The 20,104-nt window shown below is 66.2% G+C and overlaps 1 protein-coding gene across 3 annotated transcripts; it reads right to left on the reverse strand.

Annotated features, from left to right (window-relative positions):
* Positions 1-900: 900 nt before the first annotated feature.
* CHID1 (chitinase domain containing 1) lies at positions 901-19,839 on the reverse strand. 3 transcript variants are annotated; one of them, XM_055415186.2, is made up of 13 exons: positions 19,726-19,839; positions 16,051-16,204; positions 15,395-15,544; positions 15,011-15,143; positions 14,267-14,311; positions 13,430-13,536; positions 13,097-13,158; positions 10,409-10,501; positions 7,164-7,265; positions 6,514-6,669; positions 1,345-1,425; positions 1,164-1,206; positions 901-1,080 (listed from the first exon to the last, which is right to left on the reverse strand). In XM_055415186.2, the coding sequence occupies exons 2-13, from the start codon at positions 16,159-16,161 to the stop codon at positions 982-984; spliced, it is 1,182 nt and encodes a 393-aa protein (XP_055271161.1). In that variant the 5' UTR covers positions 16,162-16,204; positions 19,726-19,839; the 3' UTR covers positions 901-981. The 3 variants fall into 3 exon arrangements, with proteins under 3 accessions (XP_055271161.1, XP_055271160.1, XP_055271162.1); XM_055415185.2 differs by having other exon boundaries at positions 1,164-1,221; XM_055415187.2 differs by lacking the exon at positions 14,267-14,311 and having other exon boundaries at positions 1,164-1,221.
* Positions 19,840-20,104: the final 265 nt, after the last annotated feature.

Consider the following 20,104-nt stretch of genomic DNA (forward strand, 5'->3'; position numbering starts at 1 on the left):
CCACAGGGGCTGGTCATGCTGACCCCATCCCATGGCAGGTCTGCCCGCACACACCAGAGCCCAGCACCCCTCCTGGCCCAGCCCACCCCTGGGGGACTGGGCGTCAGACCCGCTGCCTCAAGAGCCCACCTGCACCCACTGACCTAAGTGGAGTGCCCAGGCAGGTGGGCTGCCCCTCAGCCAGTCTAGTCTTCTGTGATACCCACACCTTGGGACAGCTCGTGAGAGTCCAGCTGGGCCACAACCCTGAGGACAGGACCTGTCCTCTTAGAAACCCCCCAGCCAGGCCCCCAGAGCTGCACCCACACTCACGGCCAGCATCTGGCCAGCAGCACCGTCACAGAGGGATCCTCTGTGTGGAGCTGGCAGGCTCACCCGATGGCAGGGCCAGGCCAGTGGCCCTTCGACTCCCAGCAACGGCACTTCTTCCCAATGTGCCCTCCTGGTGGAACAGCCGTGCACAGCAGGCTGCGGCCCGCAGTGCCGTCAGGGGCCACAGCCTGTGCCCTGCTCTGGTGGCAGGGCCCACCTCTGAGCCCTGGTCTCTGCAGTGTGCCCCACACCTGTGCCATGAGCTGCCCACCAAGCTCCTGGGCGGGCAGGCCAGGTCTGTTTGCATGGCTCTGGGGTGATGCCTGCCGAAGTGTCCACAAGGAGGGTTGCCCTGGAGCCTCTGAACCCTCAGGGACTGCAGACCACGCAGGACTCTGCCGCCTGTGCGGTGGGGACCGTGGACCCTGCCTCACCAGCCAGCAGAGGGCAGGCAGCCAAGGCTGGGAGGAGGGTCTGCATCCTCAGCCTCTCCCTGGCCATGCTAGGACTCCCCGCCCCAGGTCACTGCCCTGAGGGGCCTGGGTCCCTGGGCTGCTCGGTCGCTGCAGCAGCCACAGCACACACAGCTCCGGAAATGGAAAAGAGTCTGTATTTCACACATTAGTTCCTCCATCTCTTGGAAAAGGGCATGCTGGCTGCAGGCACGGCCTACAGCAGGTCGTAGAAGTAGTCCAGTCCCTGGCCGAGCTCCCAGATGGACAGCCCCACACCCAGCTCCTGGGCCAGTTCCAGCCGCACCTGCAAGGACTGAAGCAGAGGGAGTGTCAGCCCAGCCACACGGCGCCCTCGCCGAGGGCCGCCCCCACCCGCAGTCTCAGCCCCACACGCACCTTCAGCGTCGGGTAGAACACAACGTGCCTCCCGCCGCGGCTTCTGCAAGAGAGCAGACTGTCCGCCCGCTGTGGCCTCAGCTCCTGGCCCTGCCCCGCCAGCCCAGGGCGCAGGTTCGTGCCCCTCCTCGGCTGGGCCTGTGCCCATGGAACCGCGCCCCGGGCCCTCCCTGACACTCACTTCTTGTACTCGAAGAAGTGCTCTGCGGCCTGGCTGTCCCACACCACCTGGGGCCGGTGATCCTTCAGCGCCTGGATGTACCTGGGGGAGACGGGGCGTGGACATGGGCGTGGGGTGGCCTCTGCCGTCACAGCAGGTGGAAGCTGACCAGGGCAGCATGCCGGCCCCTGGAACACCAGCGACATCAGCGGGGTGGGAGGGCCACGTGGGGTGGCCTGGCGCGATGAAATGCTAGGAAGCAGGGCCACAGGGTGGGGTCTTAAGCTTGGGCCAGGGCCGTGGGGGGCACGATGGGGGTCCCAACAGAGGCTGCTGAGATGTGGGGGCCGGGGCCCCGCCCTGACCCGACAGCACCGAGAGTGGAACAAGGCCCCGCAGTGTGGGCAGAGCGCCGGTCGGGCGGGCAGCACAGGTGGTATTCCTGGGCCTCGCCCGGTGGAGGACGGACGAGCAAGCCCTGTAGGCAGCCTTGGCTCCGTGTCCCCTCCTCCCCCTTCCCAAGGAAACAGCAGTGTCTGGGCCCTCTGGGGAGCCGGGCTGTCCTCCCTGCCATGGATATGGCCGCCCCAGGCCTGCAGTGGACCTGGCCTCACTGTCAGAAGCCACTGGTTTCAGACCTGCCCCCAACACACAGGGAAGATTGGCTGGTTTCCAGGGTGCTGCGTGGCCAGGACAGTGAGGGTCTGCAGCCTGCACTGCGTCTCCCTGGCCAGCAGCCAGCGCCCGGACAGGCTAAGGGGTGAGGTGCGGTGGGCCCGCCCCCAGGCCCGGGGGTGCTATGTGCTTTGGGGCGGACCACGGACGCCGGTGGGGCGCTGGGGGTCAGGGCTGGACAGAGCAGTGGGGAATCCGTGGCGGCAGCAAAAGACGTGGCACTCCCGATGGGGTCTGGGCCAGGACCCACGACACCCACCACACCAGGTCTAACGATCCAAAATAATGGTGTCATCCTTAACCAAAACCACGCTCTTGGAATCACGAGGATCACCTGCTGCCTTGGGGGTAAGGTGATCTGGGATGTGCCTGGGGGTAGGTATTTCTAAGCCCCCGAGTCCTGTCCTGGGTCAGGGGCAGATGCTGCTGGGCAGGTGGCTCCAGGCCCTCGGGTCTGGGGAGCCCCGGCCACGCGCTCCTCACAGGGGACTGCCGACTGGAGCCGGGGGGCTGTTGGGGCGGCTGAGGCTGCTCTCTGCTGGAGTCAGTTCCTCACCCGAGGCTGAGGCCGGCGGCGATGGGGCTGGGGCCACTCAGGAACCCATGCTCACCAGGGTGGGAGGTGGAGGAGCAGCAGTGAGCGCCCTGGGTGGGGACAGCTGAGCAGACTGCTGCCGAGTGCGAGCAGGACCACAGGGGCGGCCCAGGTGGAGGGGCTGGGGTGAATGAGGAAAAGGTACAGATGGGGCCCGAGTGGTCCCTGAGCTAAAGCGGAAGGGCCTGGCCACAGGCCGCCTGACCCGTCTCTATGAAATGTCCCGTCGAGGCAAGTCATAGACGGATCCCAGGTCAGTGCTGCCAGGACCCAGCTGCTCCGGGCTGACGAGACGTTGCAGAAACAGAGAAGGTGGCTGCACAGCCTGACGAGGTTCTGAATATTGCAAATCAGGCGCTTTGCCACAGCAGACCTTACAGCATGTGAAAGACACCTCCCTGCTCAAAAAAGTCGTCAGCCTTCGGGATGAAGGGTTCAGGGAACGGCAAAGAGAATCGTAGACAGAGATACAGCAGACAGGTTGGCGGAAGATTCGGGGCCTGGAGATGAGCTGCACGGCCTCCAGCTCTGGGCGAGCGAACAGAGAACAGGAGGAAAGGGGCCGGCAGCGGGGGGAGACCAGCCTGGGGTGGGCTTCCTGCCTCCCGCTGGGGCCTGGGCTCCCTGCACTCTCTGCCATAGCCCCCGCAGGACTGACGGGACCTGCCCCAAAGGGCACCGCCTCCGAGCTGCTGAGGACCTGGCTGGGCGCGTGGAAAAGGCAGGGTCCCCTGCTGCAGACACACACAGGGAGTCCAGTGGGCACCGCTACGGGTGATGTGAGGCGGCAACCCTTCCCCCATCTCAGCTCCCAGGACCTACAGACGGTTTACACGGAAGACCTCACGTCACCTACAGGCAGCAGGACCCCCGTGGGCCCCCTGGAGCGTCCCCAAGGGGAGAGCCGGCAGGGAACACGATGAGGGGTCACAGGTACAGGGGGAGGCCCTGGGCACAGTCCTCCAGGGAGGACTGCGAGACCCAGGGACCAGTAGGGGAGAGGGTCTCAGCGGAGAGCACGGTGTGGGGACGGGCAAGACCAGAACCACGGGAGCTGCCAGCCCTGTCCAAGGCAGCGCGAGACCCCGGGGCAGGACGGCCCAAGCTCTGTGACTGTGACCCCGGGCCCCCTGGCCCGTGAGTGGTGGGGGGAGTGTTGCCAGGCATGGCCCAGCCCTGGGCCCGTCTGGCTGTGTCCTCCGGGGCTGGCTCTCGTGGAGGTCCCGGCGGGCCCCTGAGCAGGGGCAGTAGAGCCCAGCCTGGGGGCTGCAGGGGGATGGGTGCCCACTTGGCCTGAGGGCATTCAGGGGGTGGTTGGGCACCCTGATCACCAGGGCAGAGCAACAGCCTCCCAGAGCAGGGGTTCAGAAACCATGGTGACCCCCAGATCAGCACCCAGACCTGTGGGGGGTCATGAGTCTGTGGGTGGGGCTCCCCAACTTCTCTAGGGTGTTTCACAGCCACTCCGACTCCTCAAGGTCGGGGAGCGATGAGGCCGTGGGGCGATGGGGCCTCCAAGTGACCCGGGGTGGAGAGCAGAGGCAGCGGTCAGAGCATCCAGAGAGCAGGCACCTCCCCGCCGAGGCAGGCAGTGGCCAGGAGACCTCCCAACCCCCGGCTGGCAGAGCTGGCCTCCCACCCCCACTGGAGGTCCTGGCTGTGTGAGGAGCAGATGGTGAGCCACTGATCCCCTGCTGTCCCTAGAGAGAACTGGGGACACCTGCCACACAGCCAGGTCAGCACCGGGGAGGCTGAGCCTGGAGGGCAGGCGGCCCTGGGACAGACCGGCCCGGGCTGCTGCCAGGAGGGCAGCAGGGCGCCAGGCCCCGGGCTCACTGCCCCCACACCTGCTGGTCACCCGCTCAGGGCTCCCTGGGGGTCCAGTGAGGGGTGCGGCCTGGTGGGCTGCAACTCCGGGGCCCTGGGCCTGTGAACACGCCCATCCCCTGCAGAGGCGGACTGCCCACCCCCACAGACAAGCCTCGCTGAGCCCTCCCATCTGGCTCCCCAGACGCGGCCTGAGGGGAGCTGCTCCCCGCCTTGCAGAGGCTCCGCCTGTCCCCAGAGCCCCCACGCAGGTCAGCCCCCTGCATGTCAGGAGATGGTCTGGAAGGAATCGGCTGTTGGCCGAGGGGATCAGGGCAATCTGGGCCCAGCCCCTGCCGGAGGCTCCCCCAGGGCACAGGCAGCAGAAGGCAGGCCAGGTCCCCGGGGAGGAGGAGGCAGTGGGCGGGGTCACTGGGCCAAGGGAGGGGCTCTGGAAGGGCTCAGCTGGGCCTCCAGTGGCCGAGGTGGGGTAGGAGTGGAGCCCCGGGCCTGGTCTCCCCACCTGTCCACCCTGCTGAGCCACAGGACACCCCACGGGACAGCTGAGCCTAAGAAGATGGGGCTCGGTGAGGTTCCCCGGCAGCCCCCCTGCCCACGGCCCCTCGGAGACCCACACGGCCCCTCGGAACAGCGGTCGACCCCACCTGGGCCTCCTTCAGCCTCCCCACAGTGTAAGCGCCCCAGGCGGGACCCAAGTGGGCGCCCTGAGGTCAAGCAAAGTGGGCGGCGTTCTCTGGGGTCTGTGCCGGGTGGTCCCTGACACACCCCTGGGCCTGGGAACCCTCTACCCCGCCCCCACAGGCCTCCCTCCCTGTTCCGCCTCTGGGCGGGGCGGAGGACCCCTCAGCTGGGTGACCTCAGCAAGCCCCGGGCAGAGCCGTCCTGTCCAGCTTCCCTCCCGACAGCACTCCCCCAGCAGCAGGAGGCCCTCCCAGGCCTCAGGACAGCCGACCCTGGGTATTTGCCCAGGGGGGCCCAGAAAATGGGTGCCCCACCCTGCCAGGTGGGCAGCTGGGGAACAGCCTCCTGGAACTCCTGAGAACAGCCAAGGGCCAACCCAGCGGCCTGTTCCTCCACAGGGCAGCCCTGAGGGAGCAGAGAACGGATGGGCTGAGGCCAGCTGGCGCTCAGGTGCTGTGTCTCCACAGTCAGCGGGCCTGCGGGCAACCCTGCCCACGGTGGGCAGCAGCAGGCACACACACTCGGATCACTGGCCTCGGGACCGTCCCTGTGACGGGACGGCTCACAGCACAAGGACGGGGCTGAGCAAGCGGCCGGGTGAAATGCATGTGTGGCCCAAGCAGAGGTCCCCGGAGAGCCGCTCGGCGACAAGGAGGGGACAGGGCTGGCCTGCCCAGCAACCTCCACACACGCACTTGGCGTCCCAGACTAACCCCGAGACGAGAGCTACCGGGACACGCGGGAGGGAGAGGCCCTGAGTGAAACAACCAGGAAATGGTGTGCGGGCTTGGAGACAGCAAGGAAAACTGAGCAAGAAAAACAGAAACAGAGCCCCCAAGACGAAGTGAGGGCCGCCCAGGATGGGGAAACAGACTGGCCCGATGTGCGCGTGCTCACGGGCCTGGAAAGGGAGCGATGAGCAACTGCCTGCGTTCTTCCCAAATACGGAAGAAAAGGCAAGCCCCAAGGTTTACAGAGCTCAGTAAAAGCACAAGGAACGCAGACCGCTCTCTGTGAGGGTGTGCGGTTACCGTGGTTACCGCGGTGCAGTGGGTGCTGGGCGTGGACGAGTGTGGGGAAACCACGCGGGGTGAGCAGCTCATGGGGCGGTGCCCAGGTGGACAGCGCAGCAACGGCGTCAGAGCCCAGCACACACAGCCCAAACCGAGCAGGAGCATGGCCTCGTGGCCGGGAACACAAAGGGCTCCTTTAGGCCACAGCAGAGAATGCCGGGGTGGCAGGCCACCTGCGCTGTGTCGGGGACAATCCCGCCAACACAGGGCAAGAGGGGGTGCCGGGATGGCGCCCCGCAGACAGACGGCCTGAGATCAGACTCTGCCCGGCCTCCTCCCTACCGCAGCCCCTCACCTCCTGCAACGAGGGTGCCGCGGGAGACGGGGCTGCCGGCTCACCTGGCCCCAATGATGGGTTCGCGGGCGTCCTTGGAGGCCGAGTAGTCCATGCCATAGAAGTTGAGCCCCAGGAGGATCTTGCTTCGCCACTTGGACTTGGGGTCCAGGACCTGGACGCAGGCTCGCACCCAGGGCAGCGGCGCGTTGGGGCCGGCCCTGCAGAGTCAGGGAGGAGTGGGTTTTAACTGGGCTGAGGCCTCGGGCACCCAGGTCGGGGCAGGAGTCCACGCACACCACGGGAAGGACGGCAGCAGAGAGACAGCCCTGCTGGACCTGTGCTGGGTGTCTGCTTCGCCAGGGACCCTCAGGTGGCAGGGCACTCAGGGGAGGCCCAGGAGGGCCAGGGCAGCAGCGTGAGCCCTGACACAGGAGCACGGAGCACTGGGCATGGAGGTGGGCCCAGCACCCGGCATGGGGCGGTCAGGTGCCCTAAGTCACCCCAAAACAAGAAGGTCGCCCAACGCGAGGCTGACTGGGGGCTCTGGGAGAAGAAACTGGGCCCTTTGTGATTCTGGAGCTGAGAGCTGACCGCGGGTCATGGCCTGAGCAGGCTGGCGGGAGGCGGGACCTCGCCTGGGCATGCAGCGTGCAGGCCCGCTGGGGGCTGGGCCCCAGGTGCTGAGTGAGTGCGCGCCCAGAGCCCCACTCACGGCTGCGCCGTGGAGTAGTCGTATGTCATGAGGCTGAAGCCGTCCAGCACGGGCGCCAGCTGCTCAAACTCCGTGTTTGTGAACATGCCCAGCTTGTTGGTCCTGCAAAAAGACAGCGTGGTTACCATGCCCACCTTGTAGTCACAGCCTCTCCCCAGCTGACCTGGACTCAGCGGAGGACAGGGCAGGCTGGCCGGGGGCTCCCAGCTCAGGCCCCTTCTGCCTCTGCTCCATGAAGACACCTCAGTCCCTTTCCCTGGAGCGGGGGTAGCGCTCGGGTGCACAGGGTGGCCCGCAGCTGGGTCAGGGTTCCGCGGAGAAACCCCCCTCCTGCCCAGGCCCCAGAGGCCTCTCTCACGTGGGCACGGGCAGCATAGACCCACCAGCTTTCACTCAGCCTCAGGCACGGAGCCCTCCCTCTGGAGGCCTCAGGTCTGGGCAGTGGGGGCCATCTGCGGGACACAGCTGACTGCCAGCCTGCCTGCTCCGCTGCAGCAGCCCCTACGACTCTGCTTTGTCCCTGGGTGGGGCGCAGTGGGTTCTGCGTCCCCCCACCGAGTGTGAACAGAAAAGACAATCCCTCTTCTCGGCCAGCGCCTCCAATCCCTGGGCAGGGGCGGCCCACCATGTGGACCCCACCCTGTTACTAGTTCCACGGGGTCCAGGCAACCCTAATACACCCCATTGCCAGGCTGCCCCAAGCCCGCTGAGCAAAGGCAACCCCCCCAGCCTCTGCCTTCAGAGGGAGGAGCCTGGAGGCCTGACCCAGGCCTCCCAGAGACACCAGGCTCCTGGGGACAGGGGCCAGCAGAGCCCCAGGAGGCACGGGATGCAGCTGGGAACCAGATGCTTCCACTGGGCGGTGGTGGCCACAGGTTAGGGCCGCACACCAGACCACCCTGCTCAGCTGGGAGGCATCGGGGAGCGTGAACCCCACACCAGCCCCCGTGTTTCAGGCCAGGCTCCCTGCCCCATCCTGGCCCCTATGGCCACGCGACACCATGAAGCCGCAACCCCCAGAGCGAGACGCCACCTACTGGGCAGGACACCAAGCCCCACCCCAGACCAGTCCTCTCCAGGCGGAGTGTCCTCAGGACCAGCGCAGACTGTGCACGTCCCTGGCCCTGCCACTGACCACAGGCGGGGCTTCCCCCAGCCCACAGACACCGCCCGTAGAGCCTTGCCCACGGTGGCCCAGCGGGCATGAGGGTGGGCCTGCTGTCGGCACCCACCACTGTCCCCTGCAGGCCTGCCTCAGGGCCTCCTACCCACAGCTGCCCTACGTGATCAGAGCAGAACCGCACCTGCATCCTCCCTGTGTCCATGGGTGACCCCCGCCCACGGCCTTGCTGAGCCTCCAGTCTGGCCCCAGGCCGACCCTGGAGCTCAGGAGATGTCAACAGGGGTCAGCCTGGGCAGGGGTGTCCCTCCTGGGGAAGGACCCTCACCCACCCCCTTCCTGTGGCGACCCTAAACCCCAGGGGTGACTGGAGGACAGCTGGGTGCAGCGCCCATCAATGGGGACACCTGCACGTGAGGAGGCAAGCTCGCTGCGGAGGTCTTGGGAAGGAAGTCAGCCCACCATGCCTGAGTTCAGCTCCTTCCAGAGGTCTGAGAGCTCGACTCTCAGAAGAAACAGCCTGAGGGGCGGAGGTGAGGACTGACTCAGGGCCCTTCTAGAGCCAGGGTAGCCCAGAGCTCTCATTAAAACCCATTGACTGGTGCTGGACCATCAGTGGGGGCCAAGCTATGACCTCGGGAGCAGGGCTCAAGGTCAGGATGGCCACCTGTGCCAACAGCTCCCAAATTGGGGGGTGACACAGGCCACGGTAGCAAGAGGCCGCCACTGACGCTGCAAAAAGGCCAGGATGTTTGCTCACAGCTCGTGAGCTCCTCTGCGGGGCTGTTGTCTGGAAACACGGGTGCAGAGAGAGAAAGCCAACAAGACAAGCCCTGGCCGCCGAGGCCTCTGGAGGAAGGGAGGCTTGCTCACCAGCACGAGGGTGCAGCTGGGCGGTGCCTGAGACACATCCTGGGCCAGCAGAGGCGGCGGTGCCCAGGGCCCCACTGTCAGCCCGGCCACACGGGCCAGGTCCTCCTCTCGCTGCCACCCAAGGGTGCATCCTCCCTGGTCACTGCCGAGAGAGGGGACCCAAGCCCACTCCATCCACTCCCTGCCTGGGGGCCAGGAGCTCAGGTCAGAGGCCTGGGCAGAGAGAGTGCTGGATGGAAGGCTGCTCCCCACCCTGTCCCAAGCCCACTGCCCTTGGAGGCCAAGCCCAGGGGTCAGCCCCTCCAGGGGCGTCAGGCCTGCTCACCCTCCCCCACACCCTCCAGCACACGGGGGTCTGCCCTGCATACCTGTCAGCACAAGGGGCCTGCAAGGGGGCCGGTCCTGCCCGCGACCTAAGCCCTCCCTGAGCCGGAGGAGCCTGTCTCCACCGATATCCCCCATGGCCAATCACCAAGGTCAACTGGGGCTCCACCCGTCCTGACCCACCCCAACTGACAGAAGCCAGAGACCCCGGAAACAGGTGCTGCACCTGCAGCTGAACCCACAGACCACGTGAGCGCCCACTGCCCCGGCCCTTCCGGACCAGAGCCCCCATTCCGGGAGGACCGCTGGCCCCTCACACGTGTACCCCACGCATGAGCACGCACTCAGAAGCGTGGGAGGTGACAGCCAGGGCTCAGGCCCCTCCCACAGGCTACAGACCACAGCCCAGGTTTCTGGGGACGCGCGGAGATGCCGCAGGGTGGGGGCGTCAGGTGTAGGAAGGCAGCTGCGGGGCTGTTGGGGTGGCCACGGCCTCTTCTGTCTGAGGCCAGACAGCATGGTCCCAGAGGCCACCCACCCCGTTCCGCTCAGTGGCCTAAGCTCTGCAGTGAGCTGATGACTGGCCCCTCTGGGCACCCCCCACCCCTCTGCTCAGCCCTCAGCCCTAGGTCACCACCTGGGCCTCCTCTGCACCCAGCACGGCCTGGATGGCGGTCAGACCACAGTGCTAACAGCCAGCACCGGGCCCAGTTCCCTGTCTCAGGGCTGGGGCGGCGGAGGCAGGCCTGAGGCAGCGTGGGCCCTGATCTGTGGACCCCTGACCTGCGGGCCCGCAAGGACATGCTGAGGCCACTGAGGCGTCCCACGTGCTGATGGGGTCCCCCACAGGGGCAGTGGCCGGCGTGGCCAGGCCGGGGCTGGGTGGGGGCCAGGGAGGGCCTCCAGGGCGAGCAGGCACAGCACTTACCCTGGGGCGACGGCGGGCGGGATGACCAGGAAGACCAGCAGCCGGGCCTGGTGCAGCGCCTCGGCCATGTGGGTAAGCAGATGAACGAGACCCCTGCAGAGGAGCAGAGCACAGGTCAGGAGCGGTGGCGCTGGGCAATGCCCGGGCCACCCTCCACCCAACCTGGCCTGCACAGCCCCTGCTGTAACTCATGCTCCAGGCCCCCGACCCCCAAAGCACAGGGGGCAGAGCAGGGAGGGGGTCCGTGCAGCACCCATCGCCTCTGGACCCTCCCGGACACGCAGCCAGGCAGGGTGAGGAAGGGGCCCATGACTCTGGGGTGCTGCGGGTAGGGGCGCTGCGGGCAGGGGTGCAGCGGGCAGGGGTGCAGCGGGCAGGGGTGCCCCGCAGGTGCCTGGGGACAAGGGCACAGGGCAGCTCCACTGACAGGGCCGTGTGCCAGGGCCCTGACCTCCTGCCCAGGGAGGGAGCCTCGACTGCCTGTCCCCTCGTGCAGTCACTCCACCCAAAGCAGTCGCAGACACAGAGCTCCGCCTTCCTAAGCCCCAGGGGTGCGGTAAGGAGGGTCAGCTGCGAGTGCTCAACCAGGCATGCCTGGACCCAAGGAGAAGCATCTCCGTGGGCAGCAGGCTGCAGGTGGGGGACAGAAACGCAGACAGCCTCACAGCTCCTCCAGTCAGAAGGGGTGGGTGACGTGGCAGCATCTCAGATCTGGTGGGGAGCGCATGGACCGCGGAGAGGCCAGCTCAGCCCCCCAGGAGCCGCCCTACCGAGAGGGCAGGTCTTAGGCCGGCTCCGGGCTGGGTCTACTTTGGCCTGGCCCCACACTGCCTGGGAGGCTGTGAGCCCAGTGACCGACCTGAGTCCTTTCCTACAGCCCCTCAGGAGCCACCTTGGTCTGGAGAAAAGGCGGCAAGTGCCCCCGCCCAGCACGGGCAGGTAGCGGGGCTGTGCACCCCCAGCCCCGCTCAGCTCGAGCCAGTTTACACAGTGCAAGGCAGCACGGGCACAGCTGCAGCCCACCCTGTGGAGGCGGGCATGGGGTGGCCTCTCAGGCTCCTGGGGCCCAGCCTCAGCGGGAGGACCCCAGGGCCAAGGAGACACCACTCTGGCTGTGGCTGCGGGGCCAGGGATACACCTGGGGAGCACAAAGGCTGCAGCACCCAGGGCAGCCCCCTCTGAGGCCAGGAGCTGGCACACCACCTGTGCCCTCAGCATGCACGGCCATCAGTGCCTGCCCGGCTTTGGGGACCATCCCGGCGGGGAGAGTCTCTGAAAAGGGGAGATGGTCTTGTGGCCCAGGGGCAGCGCCTGCCTGGCGGGGCTCTACTGAACGAGGTCCCTACGGCTTTCCGGGGCCGCCCGCCAGCTGGTGTGAATGCAGGAGACAGGAGTTTTGCCACAGCCAAGCAGCCCCCACTCGCTCCTCCGTAGAAGGCTGTCCCGGGAGGGGCCTGGGGACCTGCTGCCCAGGGTGGGGACAAGGTCCATCGCCTCCATCACACGCCCAGGTAGCCGGGTCCAAAGCCATCTGCCGGGCTGGCCGGCCTCCACCCTGGCCCTGTGGGCACCCTCCTGAGCTGCCCTCAGGCGTTCTTGGCAGGGCCACCACTCAGCAGGGACTGAGGCAGAGCACGGAGGTGCCAGGATCATCTCTCAACCAAAAGCCACCAGGGGGGCGACCAGAGAGCAGTGGGGTGTTGGCTCCCAACACGGCCCCGCCCTCAGCTGGGCTTGCCCACCGTGCTCCTTCTCAACTCCGCCTCGGGGTGCCCCCAGGGCGCAGTGCACACCGGGGGGCCTTCTAGAAGCACCCACAGTGGAGAGTGTGGTCTGCACACAGAGAAGCAAGAACCATGGCGGGCCCTGCATCCAGGCTGCTCCCACTCCCAGGCAGTGGGGTCTCCCCGCCCCCAGGCAGAGCTCGTCAGCCACAGCTTCCCGGGGCCTCGGGCAGGAGTCCTGGCCCCTGCACAGCCCCTAGAGAAGACCCTGCTATTTCACTAACAGGCCCGAGGGCCCGAGGATGCCGCCTCCGAGCAGGCGGAGAGCAGCCCACAGCTGAGAGGGATGGGGGAGCCCTGCTTGTGGCCCCCTGGGCTGGAGGCGTGGAGCAGTGGGGCTGGGTGCGGGATGGCCAGGGCTGCGGCGGCTGCAGGCCCCCGTACTTGGCTCACTCCTCCTCCTGTGGGGCTAACCCCCTGGGCCTGACAGGACTGCAGCAGCGGCCGCTGGAGGGGACCCGCCCTCCCAGTCCCCCTGGCTGAGGAGGGTCTGGCCGTGGGCCTCAGGGGAGGGGGGACTTCCTTGGGGCTAGGTGGTCCCCCCCCCGCCAGCTGAGGCAGGGCGGAGGCTGGATGGCAGGCTCTTCTCCTACAGGAGCCTGTGGCCATCTGCCGCAGGTGCCCCGGCCCTGCTTGGCTGCCTCCTCGCCAAGGCCCCTGAAGGCTCTGTCAGGCCAGCCCCGTCGGTGCTCAGCCGGCCACCCACCCACAGCTGCTCCCAGGCCCCTTGGAGCCACTCTCTGACCTTCTCGGGTGCCACCCCAGTGCTGGCACAGACAGTGGAAAGATGGCCCTCCCCCCAGACGAGGGCCCTCCACATCCGGCCTCTGCCTTTTCCCGACACCGGCGGCTGGAAAGGACACGGTGCACGCCCCACGCCCGCATACTGCCCAGGCCCACTCACACGCGCTTCTGGACCAGCAGCTGGTTCCAGACCTCCACCACCAGGCCGTCCAAGTGCTGGCTCTGAAAGGACAGGAGCAGGTGGGGAGGGCTCCAGGAGGAAGGGCCGCAGGCAGACCCAGTCCTGGCTTCCCCCTCCCGACTGCGGGCCCTGGGGCAGAGAAGCTGCGGCTCTTGGTCCCGGCTACTCGAGTGACCCTCCAAACACTGCCCCTGGGGCCCCGATAGGGCTCTCCCTGCCCTGCAGCCCGGCACCGGCCCGGGAGATGTGTCTCCCGGGAGGGCAGCCCCTGTGCTCGAGACACATGTGGTCAGGAGGGAGCCCGGGCGTCACCTTGGCCACCTGGACGACGGTCCTGCTGAGCTCCTCGATCTCATCCTCATTGTCCAGGACGCTCTCAAAGTCCTCATATGTCCAGTCCTCGAACCGGAGACGAGGCACTGGGGGCAGATGCGCAGACCGTGACCCTCCTGGGCTGGCCCGGCCTGTGGCGGGCCCTTGACCTCCAGAGCAGAATGACCACTACCAGCAGCCGGGGTGGGCACCCCAGTGCCACGTGGCCTGGGAAGGGAGGGGCATGGGTGGCGCTGGGGATGCAGACGCTGGCCCTTTCCTCCCTTCACCCACCAAGTCCCTGAGTGCCCAGACCCTGGCTCATCTAGCTCCTTGTTGCCTGGCTCTCACTGGACCATTCCCCACCAGCTCCCCGTGAAACAAACTGCAGGTCCTCTCCCAGCCCCGGGCCCCTCCCCAGGCCCCAGTGTACTTGCAACGCAGCCCTCCCTCACCGGCCATGAGCTCTAGGATGGGCAGGGCAGGGTGAGCATCACCCCTAGGCATGGCCCCCAGAAAAGCTCCATGAACCCTCAAGAGTGAATGGAGAGATGGGAGGGCAAGACCACAGAGGAAGGGGCTGCCCTTGGTGGGCTGAGCAAGGTGGGTGGCAGGGCCACTGGGGTCCGGCTGGACCGAGGCCACGAATACTGGGCTGGGGCAGCCTCGTTTCTGAGCAGTCAGAAGAGTGACCGACAGCTAGGCAGTGCAGCCTGGATGAGCAGGCACTGTGAAGACCCTGGGCCCCTCCCCTCCCCAGCGCACTCCAGGACCTCTACCTGCTGGGGTGGGGCCTAAGGGCCCACAGCCCTGACAACCCGGGCCCACTGGACTCACCTATGCGTAGGCCCTTGGCTTGTTTCCTGACTGCCCTCACCCACCCTGTGGGACATGGAGACGATGGTCAGAGTGGGGGTACAGCCCCTTCCCCTGTCCCCCTGACCTGACCGCCCCCAGGAGCAGCATGGAAGGGAGGCGGCAGGGGAACCTGGGGTCCTAAGCGCCCCTCTCCCCCACAGAGCAACCAGGGCTGGGGGCATGTGGCTGCACCAGGGCCACCACCCGGAGGGGCCCGGCCCGTCTCTGAGCTGAGGGCACCAGAGAGCAGGAGCTGACGATGCCCAGCTGTCCTCTGACCCATAGTGCCCCGCTAGGCATCAGAACCCCGGCTCTGGCTAACACATTCTCTCTCTGGAAACAAAGGGGGAAACACCTGAGTAAACTCAGGTGCAAAACACGGCTGTCAGGACAGCCACACCCTCGCCTCCTCCTGGCCACTGTCCTGGGTGCCTCCTCCATAGATCCTCCCCTGGGACACTGTGCACAAACCACCGAGGGAAACGGGGATGCAGCTGAATGCCAGACAGGCATGACGCTCACGTACTCACACGCAAGTCTCATTGTTACACACTCACACACACACTCTCTCACACACCCATTCGCTCTCCCAGACCCCCAAGCGGACACACTCACATTCACACACACTCACTCTCCCAGACCCCCAGGTGCGCTCACACACACACTCATACTCACTCACTCTCCCACCCCAGGACGGGCACAGACAAGCAGCGGCGTCAGAACCTTGGTCCACGTCGTCCAGGCCTGTGACCTCGAACATCTCGCGGCCATGCCTCCTCAGCTGCAGCCACACCGGGGCGACATGGGTGAACTTGCCCCCGAAGATCTTCACGACATCGTAGCCGTGTCGGTTCCACTGGCAGAGAGGGGAGAATGAGTAAGCCTGCTGGCAGCAGGGGCCAGAGGGCAGGGGACCACCTCCAGGCAGGGCTCCGCGGGGCCGCCCGCCTCGGGTGCAGCAGGACTCTGCTGCAATCCTGGTCACTTTGCTGGGAGACATCACTCCCACCGTTCCCTCGGGTGAGAGCGGCCCAGGGAGGTGAGGATGCAGACCCAAGCAGGCACCCTGCCCTCACAGTCCGTCATCCACCCCGGGGCCCGGCCTACCGGCGTGACGTAGCCCAGGACGTCCCCGGTGAAGTGCTTCTTGTGGGCCTTCGCTGAGCAGTAGCTGCGGTGCTCGAGGACGACGTCCTCAGCCCTGAGGTCCGTCACCACCAGACCCCGCTCCTGGGCGGGCTTGCCCGAAACCTGAGTCTGGGACAGGAAGGCGGGGAGGACGTGGTCAGGGCGCGTGCCCAGGCTGAGCCCCGAGGCCGCAGCGTCCTCTCAGTCAGCAGGGACCCTGTTCCAGGATCAGCACTGCTGACCAGGAGCCCGCAGGACAAGGCTGTCAGGCGGGGTGGACAGGCCCTGAAGACTCGCCCTGCCTCCCGGGGCCCTCCTGGAAACCGGCATAGCCACAGCCACACCAGGCAGAGCTCCACGGACTCGCCCCACGAAGCAGGGAGGAGCACAGGCGTCAAGGGAGGCGGCAGGTGGGGGACCCGGGGGCACGGGCAGAGGCGTGAGCCCAGTGGGGGCAGGCCTGCCCTCGGGCCCCAGCACCAGACGCTGCTCCCCCCGAAGCCAGCCGGCCGGAGCCTGAGGGGCATGGTACTGGCCGCCCAGAGGCAAAGCTCCTGGCTCGCAGTCGGCGCCCAGCCGCCAGTGGGAAAGCAGGCGTGATGGTCAGCCCCCTGGCGAGTCCCCAGACCACCTACCTTCTCCTGCAGCGTCTTTGAGGCGGCCTTTTTGGCGTCTGACTTCGACAGTGTGGCATGCACAGCGCTGCAGACCAGAGCGAGCCAGAGCGTGCCGAGGAGCGCCTGCATGCTGGGCGTGTCACAGCAGGGTCCAACCTCGGGGTCCAGGGGGCTGCAGAGAAACAGAGCCCGTGGAGACTCCAGCAGGTGGGTGTTCCCCCTGCCTCTTGGGGCTCTGGTCCTGACGGAGCCTGGGGCCTCCCAGCACTAAGCCAGTGCACTGAGCCAGCCCCGACGGCTGGAGACCGCGGCCAGCATCACTGGGTCCTGGCTCCCCCAGACGCCAGAAAGGGCCTTCCCTGCTGCAGGCCGGGAGCTGTCCCACTGCCTCATGGCTGCCCAATGACAGCCGGGGCCAACTGAGCAAAGCTTCACCTCCACCCCCGACAAGCACAGAGACATTCTGACCACCAGCAACTGGCTTGAGTGTAAAACCACTGAGCCGTGGAGAGGACTAGAAGAAAACATGCCTGTGTAGGTAAACCTGGGGCAGGAGCTACACAGGGGCATGCTTTTCCACCTAAATCAGCATCAGTAAAAGTTACCAGGAAAATGTCTACATTTTACTACACAAAACATGACCCTTTTATTTAGGAAACAAAACACCAATTAAAAGAAATACACACAAACCAATAAAATAGTTGATAACGAACTTCTACCCTGTGTCTATAGGTAACATACAAAAAACACACAAATTAAAAATAAAAAAAAGACACTCGATATATAAAAAAGTCACACTGTAAAACGCAGAAGAGACACGAAGAAGTGTAACACACAGAGACACCCCATAACACAAACCCCTCAAACACACAGACCCTCTCAGGCCCCAGAAACAGCATCTTGGCTCTCGGCTTCACCAGCAACCAAAGGAACGGATGCTGAGATGAGACAGCATCGCCACCCCCACAGCCTCCCCGCCGCAAGGACTATGAGAATGACACAATCTCAAGGACCGGGGCAGCTTCACCCTCAAAGCTGTTCCTGGGAATTCAAGTTCAGGTGACAGCCTGGTCACAAATACTGTGCCTTCCGATCTGTGTTTCCTTTTTTCTTTTTAAAAATTCCACTTTGGGGGACTTACTGTCTACATGGGAAACGCTCGAAAACGCTCACTGCAGCTCTTCAAGCCCCACGCTCCCAGGCGCTGGCATCCTGAGGGCGCCGCAGTGCTCACGACCCCCCAATACAAATGTCACAATGTGCACAGGCAAAGCGGATTCCGTCTTTATTGAGTCTCCCAGACGAGTGCGCCCCCAGCGAGGAGCGACGGTGACGCTCAGTATGCGTGCAGGCTGCCTGGTGTCTAGTTGCTCTGTCTTTCCCTGGGCCCCACTGGACTCTCATTCCACCCGCACCACCACCCCGACCCCGCCTCCACGTCCTTCTCTGGGGACAGCTGGGCAACACGCAGGGCCAGGCCACGTGCACGCCCTGTTGAGGTTTTGAGACAGTGTGAAAGCCTGTCGGTCAACGGTGTCTCAGTCCTGGCAGTATGTCCCCTCTCAGCCTGACCAAGGTCCAGTTGGTCCAGAGGAGACCCCAGGCAACCCAGGCCCTTGCCCGCTGGGTGGACACCACTGGGAACACCAGAGCCCTGGCCAGGCAGGGTATGCCCTATTAAGAGCGGGCAGAGCCAGGCCCGTGTGGGTGCCCGGGGCCTCCACCACCACGACCTCCGGGCCTGGAGCTCACTCCCCTCAAACTTCCCCCTCAGCCTACAGTCCTGAACAGACGGCACGCACCTGGTCTGGGCTGTCACTCCCTGAGGCCTGCAGGACAGGGCCTAGGTCGGGGAGTCCAGAAGCCTCCCCCATCCCCTCGTCCCCAGGCAGAGAGGCACCCACGGCTGATCAGGTGCTCTTGAGGTGGGGTGGGGAAGGATATGGAGACTCAGGCCTGATTTGCCACCCTCTGCCCCCTCCCAGCCATCAGATCCATCCAGGATGGACGGCAGCCTCTGCCACCCAGGCCCAACCCTGGTCCTGTGCCACCACGGCCAGGGGCCTGGGCTCCTCCTTGGCCTCAGCCTGGGGGTGGGGGCATGCAGCCCGGAACCATCTGGTGCACCCTTGGTGGGGCTGACTGCGGCTGCTGAGCTGTCAATAAGGGGTTGCCAACCCTGCAGGGCATCCCATCTTCAGTTCTGGTCCCCTCAGGCCTCTCGTGACTGTGGGTTCCTCCCGGGCCCCAGGTGGAGGTCAGGGCCCCCAAGGATGGAGCAGGAAGAGCAGGACCTGGTCCCCTAGGAACCACTCAGTCGTCACCTGGAGGCACATTCCGTGGCCCTTCCCAGCCTCTGCCCATGGCCGGCTGGTCTGCCTACTGTCCCACCTGCGTTAAGACCCCTCTGCCCACTATTTGCTTCCCCTATGACCTGTGCTTTCACACCCCGGGAAAGAAGAAAGAGAAAAGGGTGAAAGTGGGGTTGATGTGGAGGAAGGAAGATGGGCCCTGCTGGCTTCTGCACCTGGTGCAGGGGCAACAGAAGCAGGCCAGGAGCGAGTGGGCTGGAATGGCCACAGACCCCTGGAACCCTGTCCCCGCTGGGCCAGCTCTGGAGTGCGGCTCCATAGCACTGGGGGAAGCACTGAGACGCCAGATGCTCACACGTGCAGGGCTGCTCTCCAATGGCCATGGAACTTTCCAGATGGACTGCCAGACTGGGACACGCTGGCTGTGATGCGAGGGGTGTTCAAGCCCAGCAAGGTGAGGTGTCCCTGGGGGCTCTGTCTGCGTCTGAGACACTCTCCACAGAGCTTAGCATACACACGAGCGTCCCAAGTGTGCGTGCGTCTTGAGTGCACAGGCAGAAAGCAGCTGATCGGTGTGAACCCTGCTCTGGGGTGCACTCTCACGTGCCCCGTTTCCTTCTTAAAAAAACAGTTTTAACCCAGCCAATTTGTCTCTGCTCAGCGATGTGCAGTTTGAGAGATGCTAACCGCTGCGCACTGAGTGACCGTCACCCACACCTGGCGGGACCCAGAGCCGACTGTCTCATGAACAGAACGGTTTCATCCCCACAGCTCGGGTAGTGTCCATCAGGTTCTCGCCGGTGGGCACAGATTTTGGGGCCACCTCTGTTCCTGCGGGGAGGGCCGAGGGTGCGCTTGGAAATGGATGCAGTGTAAGAGCAGAAGGCCGGCCCTGACGGAGGGACACTTGCGACTCTGGGGTGCCGTCCACGCGGCGGGTCGCAGGTACCGTCGCGTTCCCGCGGCGAAGACAGAGGAAGCCCAAGGCATCCTGCTGGGCGCAGGGGGAGCGGGCGACACTAGCTCGCCGAGGCCCGGGCCCGCCGCCCGCCCACCAGCCCGTCGCCCCGGCCTCTGGCCTCGGGTCCCGGCGGCGCCCTCCAGCGCGAAAAGGCCGCCGCGCCCCAGGGCTGCGGCGGAGGCCGACAGACAGCCCGGGAGCGCGGGCCCCCGCGTCCGTCACAGCCACTCACGCCCGCTCATTCCCTCACACACAACCGCTCGCACCGCCGCCGGTCCACACGCGCCGGCACGCCCGTTCTCCCTCGCGCCGCGCCTCCGGCTTTCACGCGCACCGCCCGCGGGCTCGCTCCGCGGAGGAGAACCGCGGCCACGGGGGCGGGGCGCGGACGCCATCCCGGGCCGCCGCCGCGGCGCTCACCTGCATGTCCCAGAGCCGCGCCGGCGCCAGGAGTCGGCCGGAAGACCCGCGCGAACGCCGCCGGAAGTCCCGCCTCTGAACGCCTGAGCGCCGCCGCTATCGCGCCACGCCAGCTTCCGGGCCGCCGCCGCGCAAGGCACGCTGGAGGCGGGGCCGGGCCGAAGACAGGGCCTGGTGACGGGCCAGGGTGGGACGGGGAGGGGCGGGGGTTGGAGGGGAGGAGAGCCAAGGGGAGGAGCCTGGGCTGGGAGGGGCGGGCAAAATGGGCGGAGCGAGGTGGAGGGGCGGGACCGAGGCGGGGCGGAGCCTGGCGGACTGGGTGGGGCTGACTCTCGGGCTAAGAGGCCGCGCGGAGGCCGAGGGGCGGGCCGAGGGGCGG

Source organism: Moschus berezovskii, chromosome 25 (assembly GCF_049115385.1).
Source record: "Moschus berezovskii isolate FMDL1 chromosome 25, NW_MosBer_1.0, whole genome shotgun sequence".
NCBI classification, from domain to species: Eukaryota; Metazoa; Chordata; class Mammalia; order Artiodactyla; family Moschidae; genus Moschus; species Moschus berezovskii.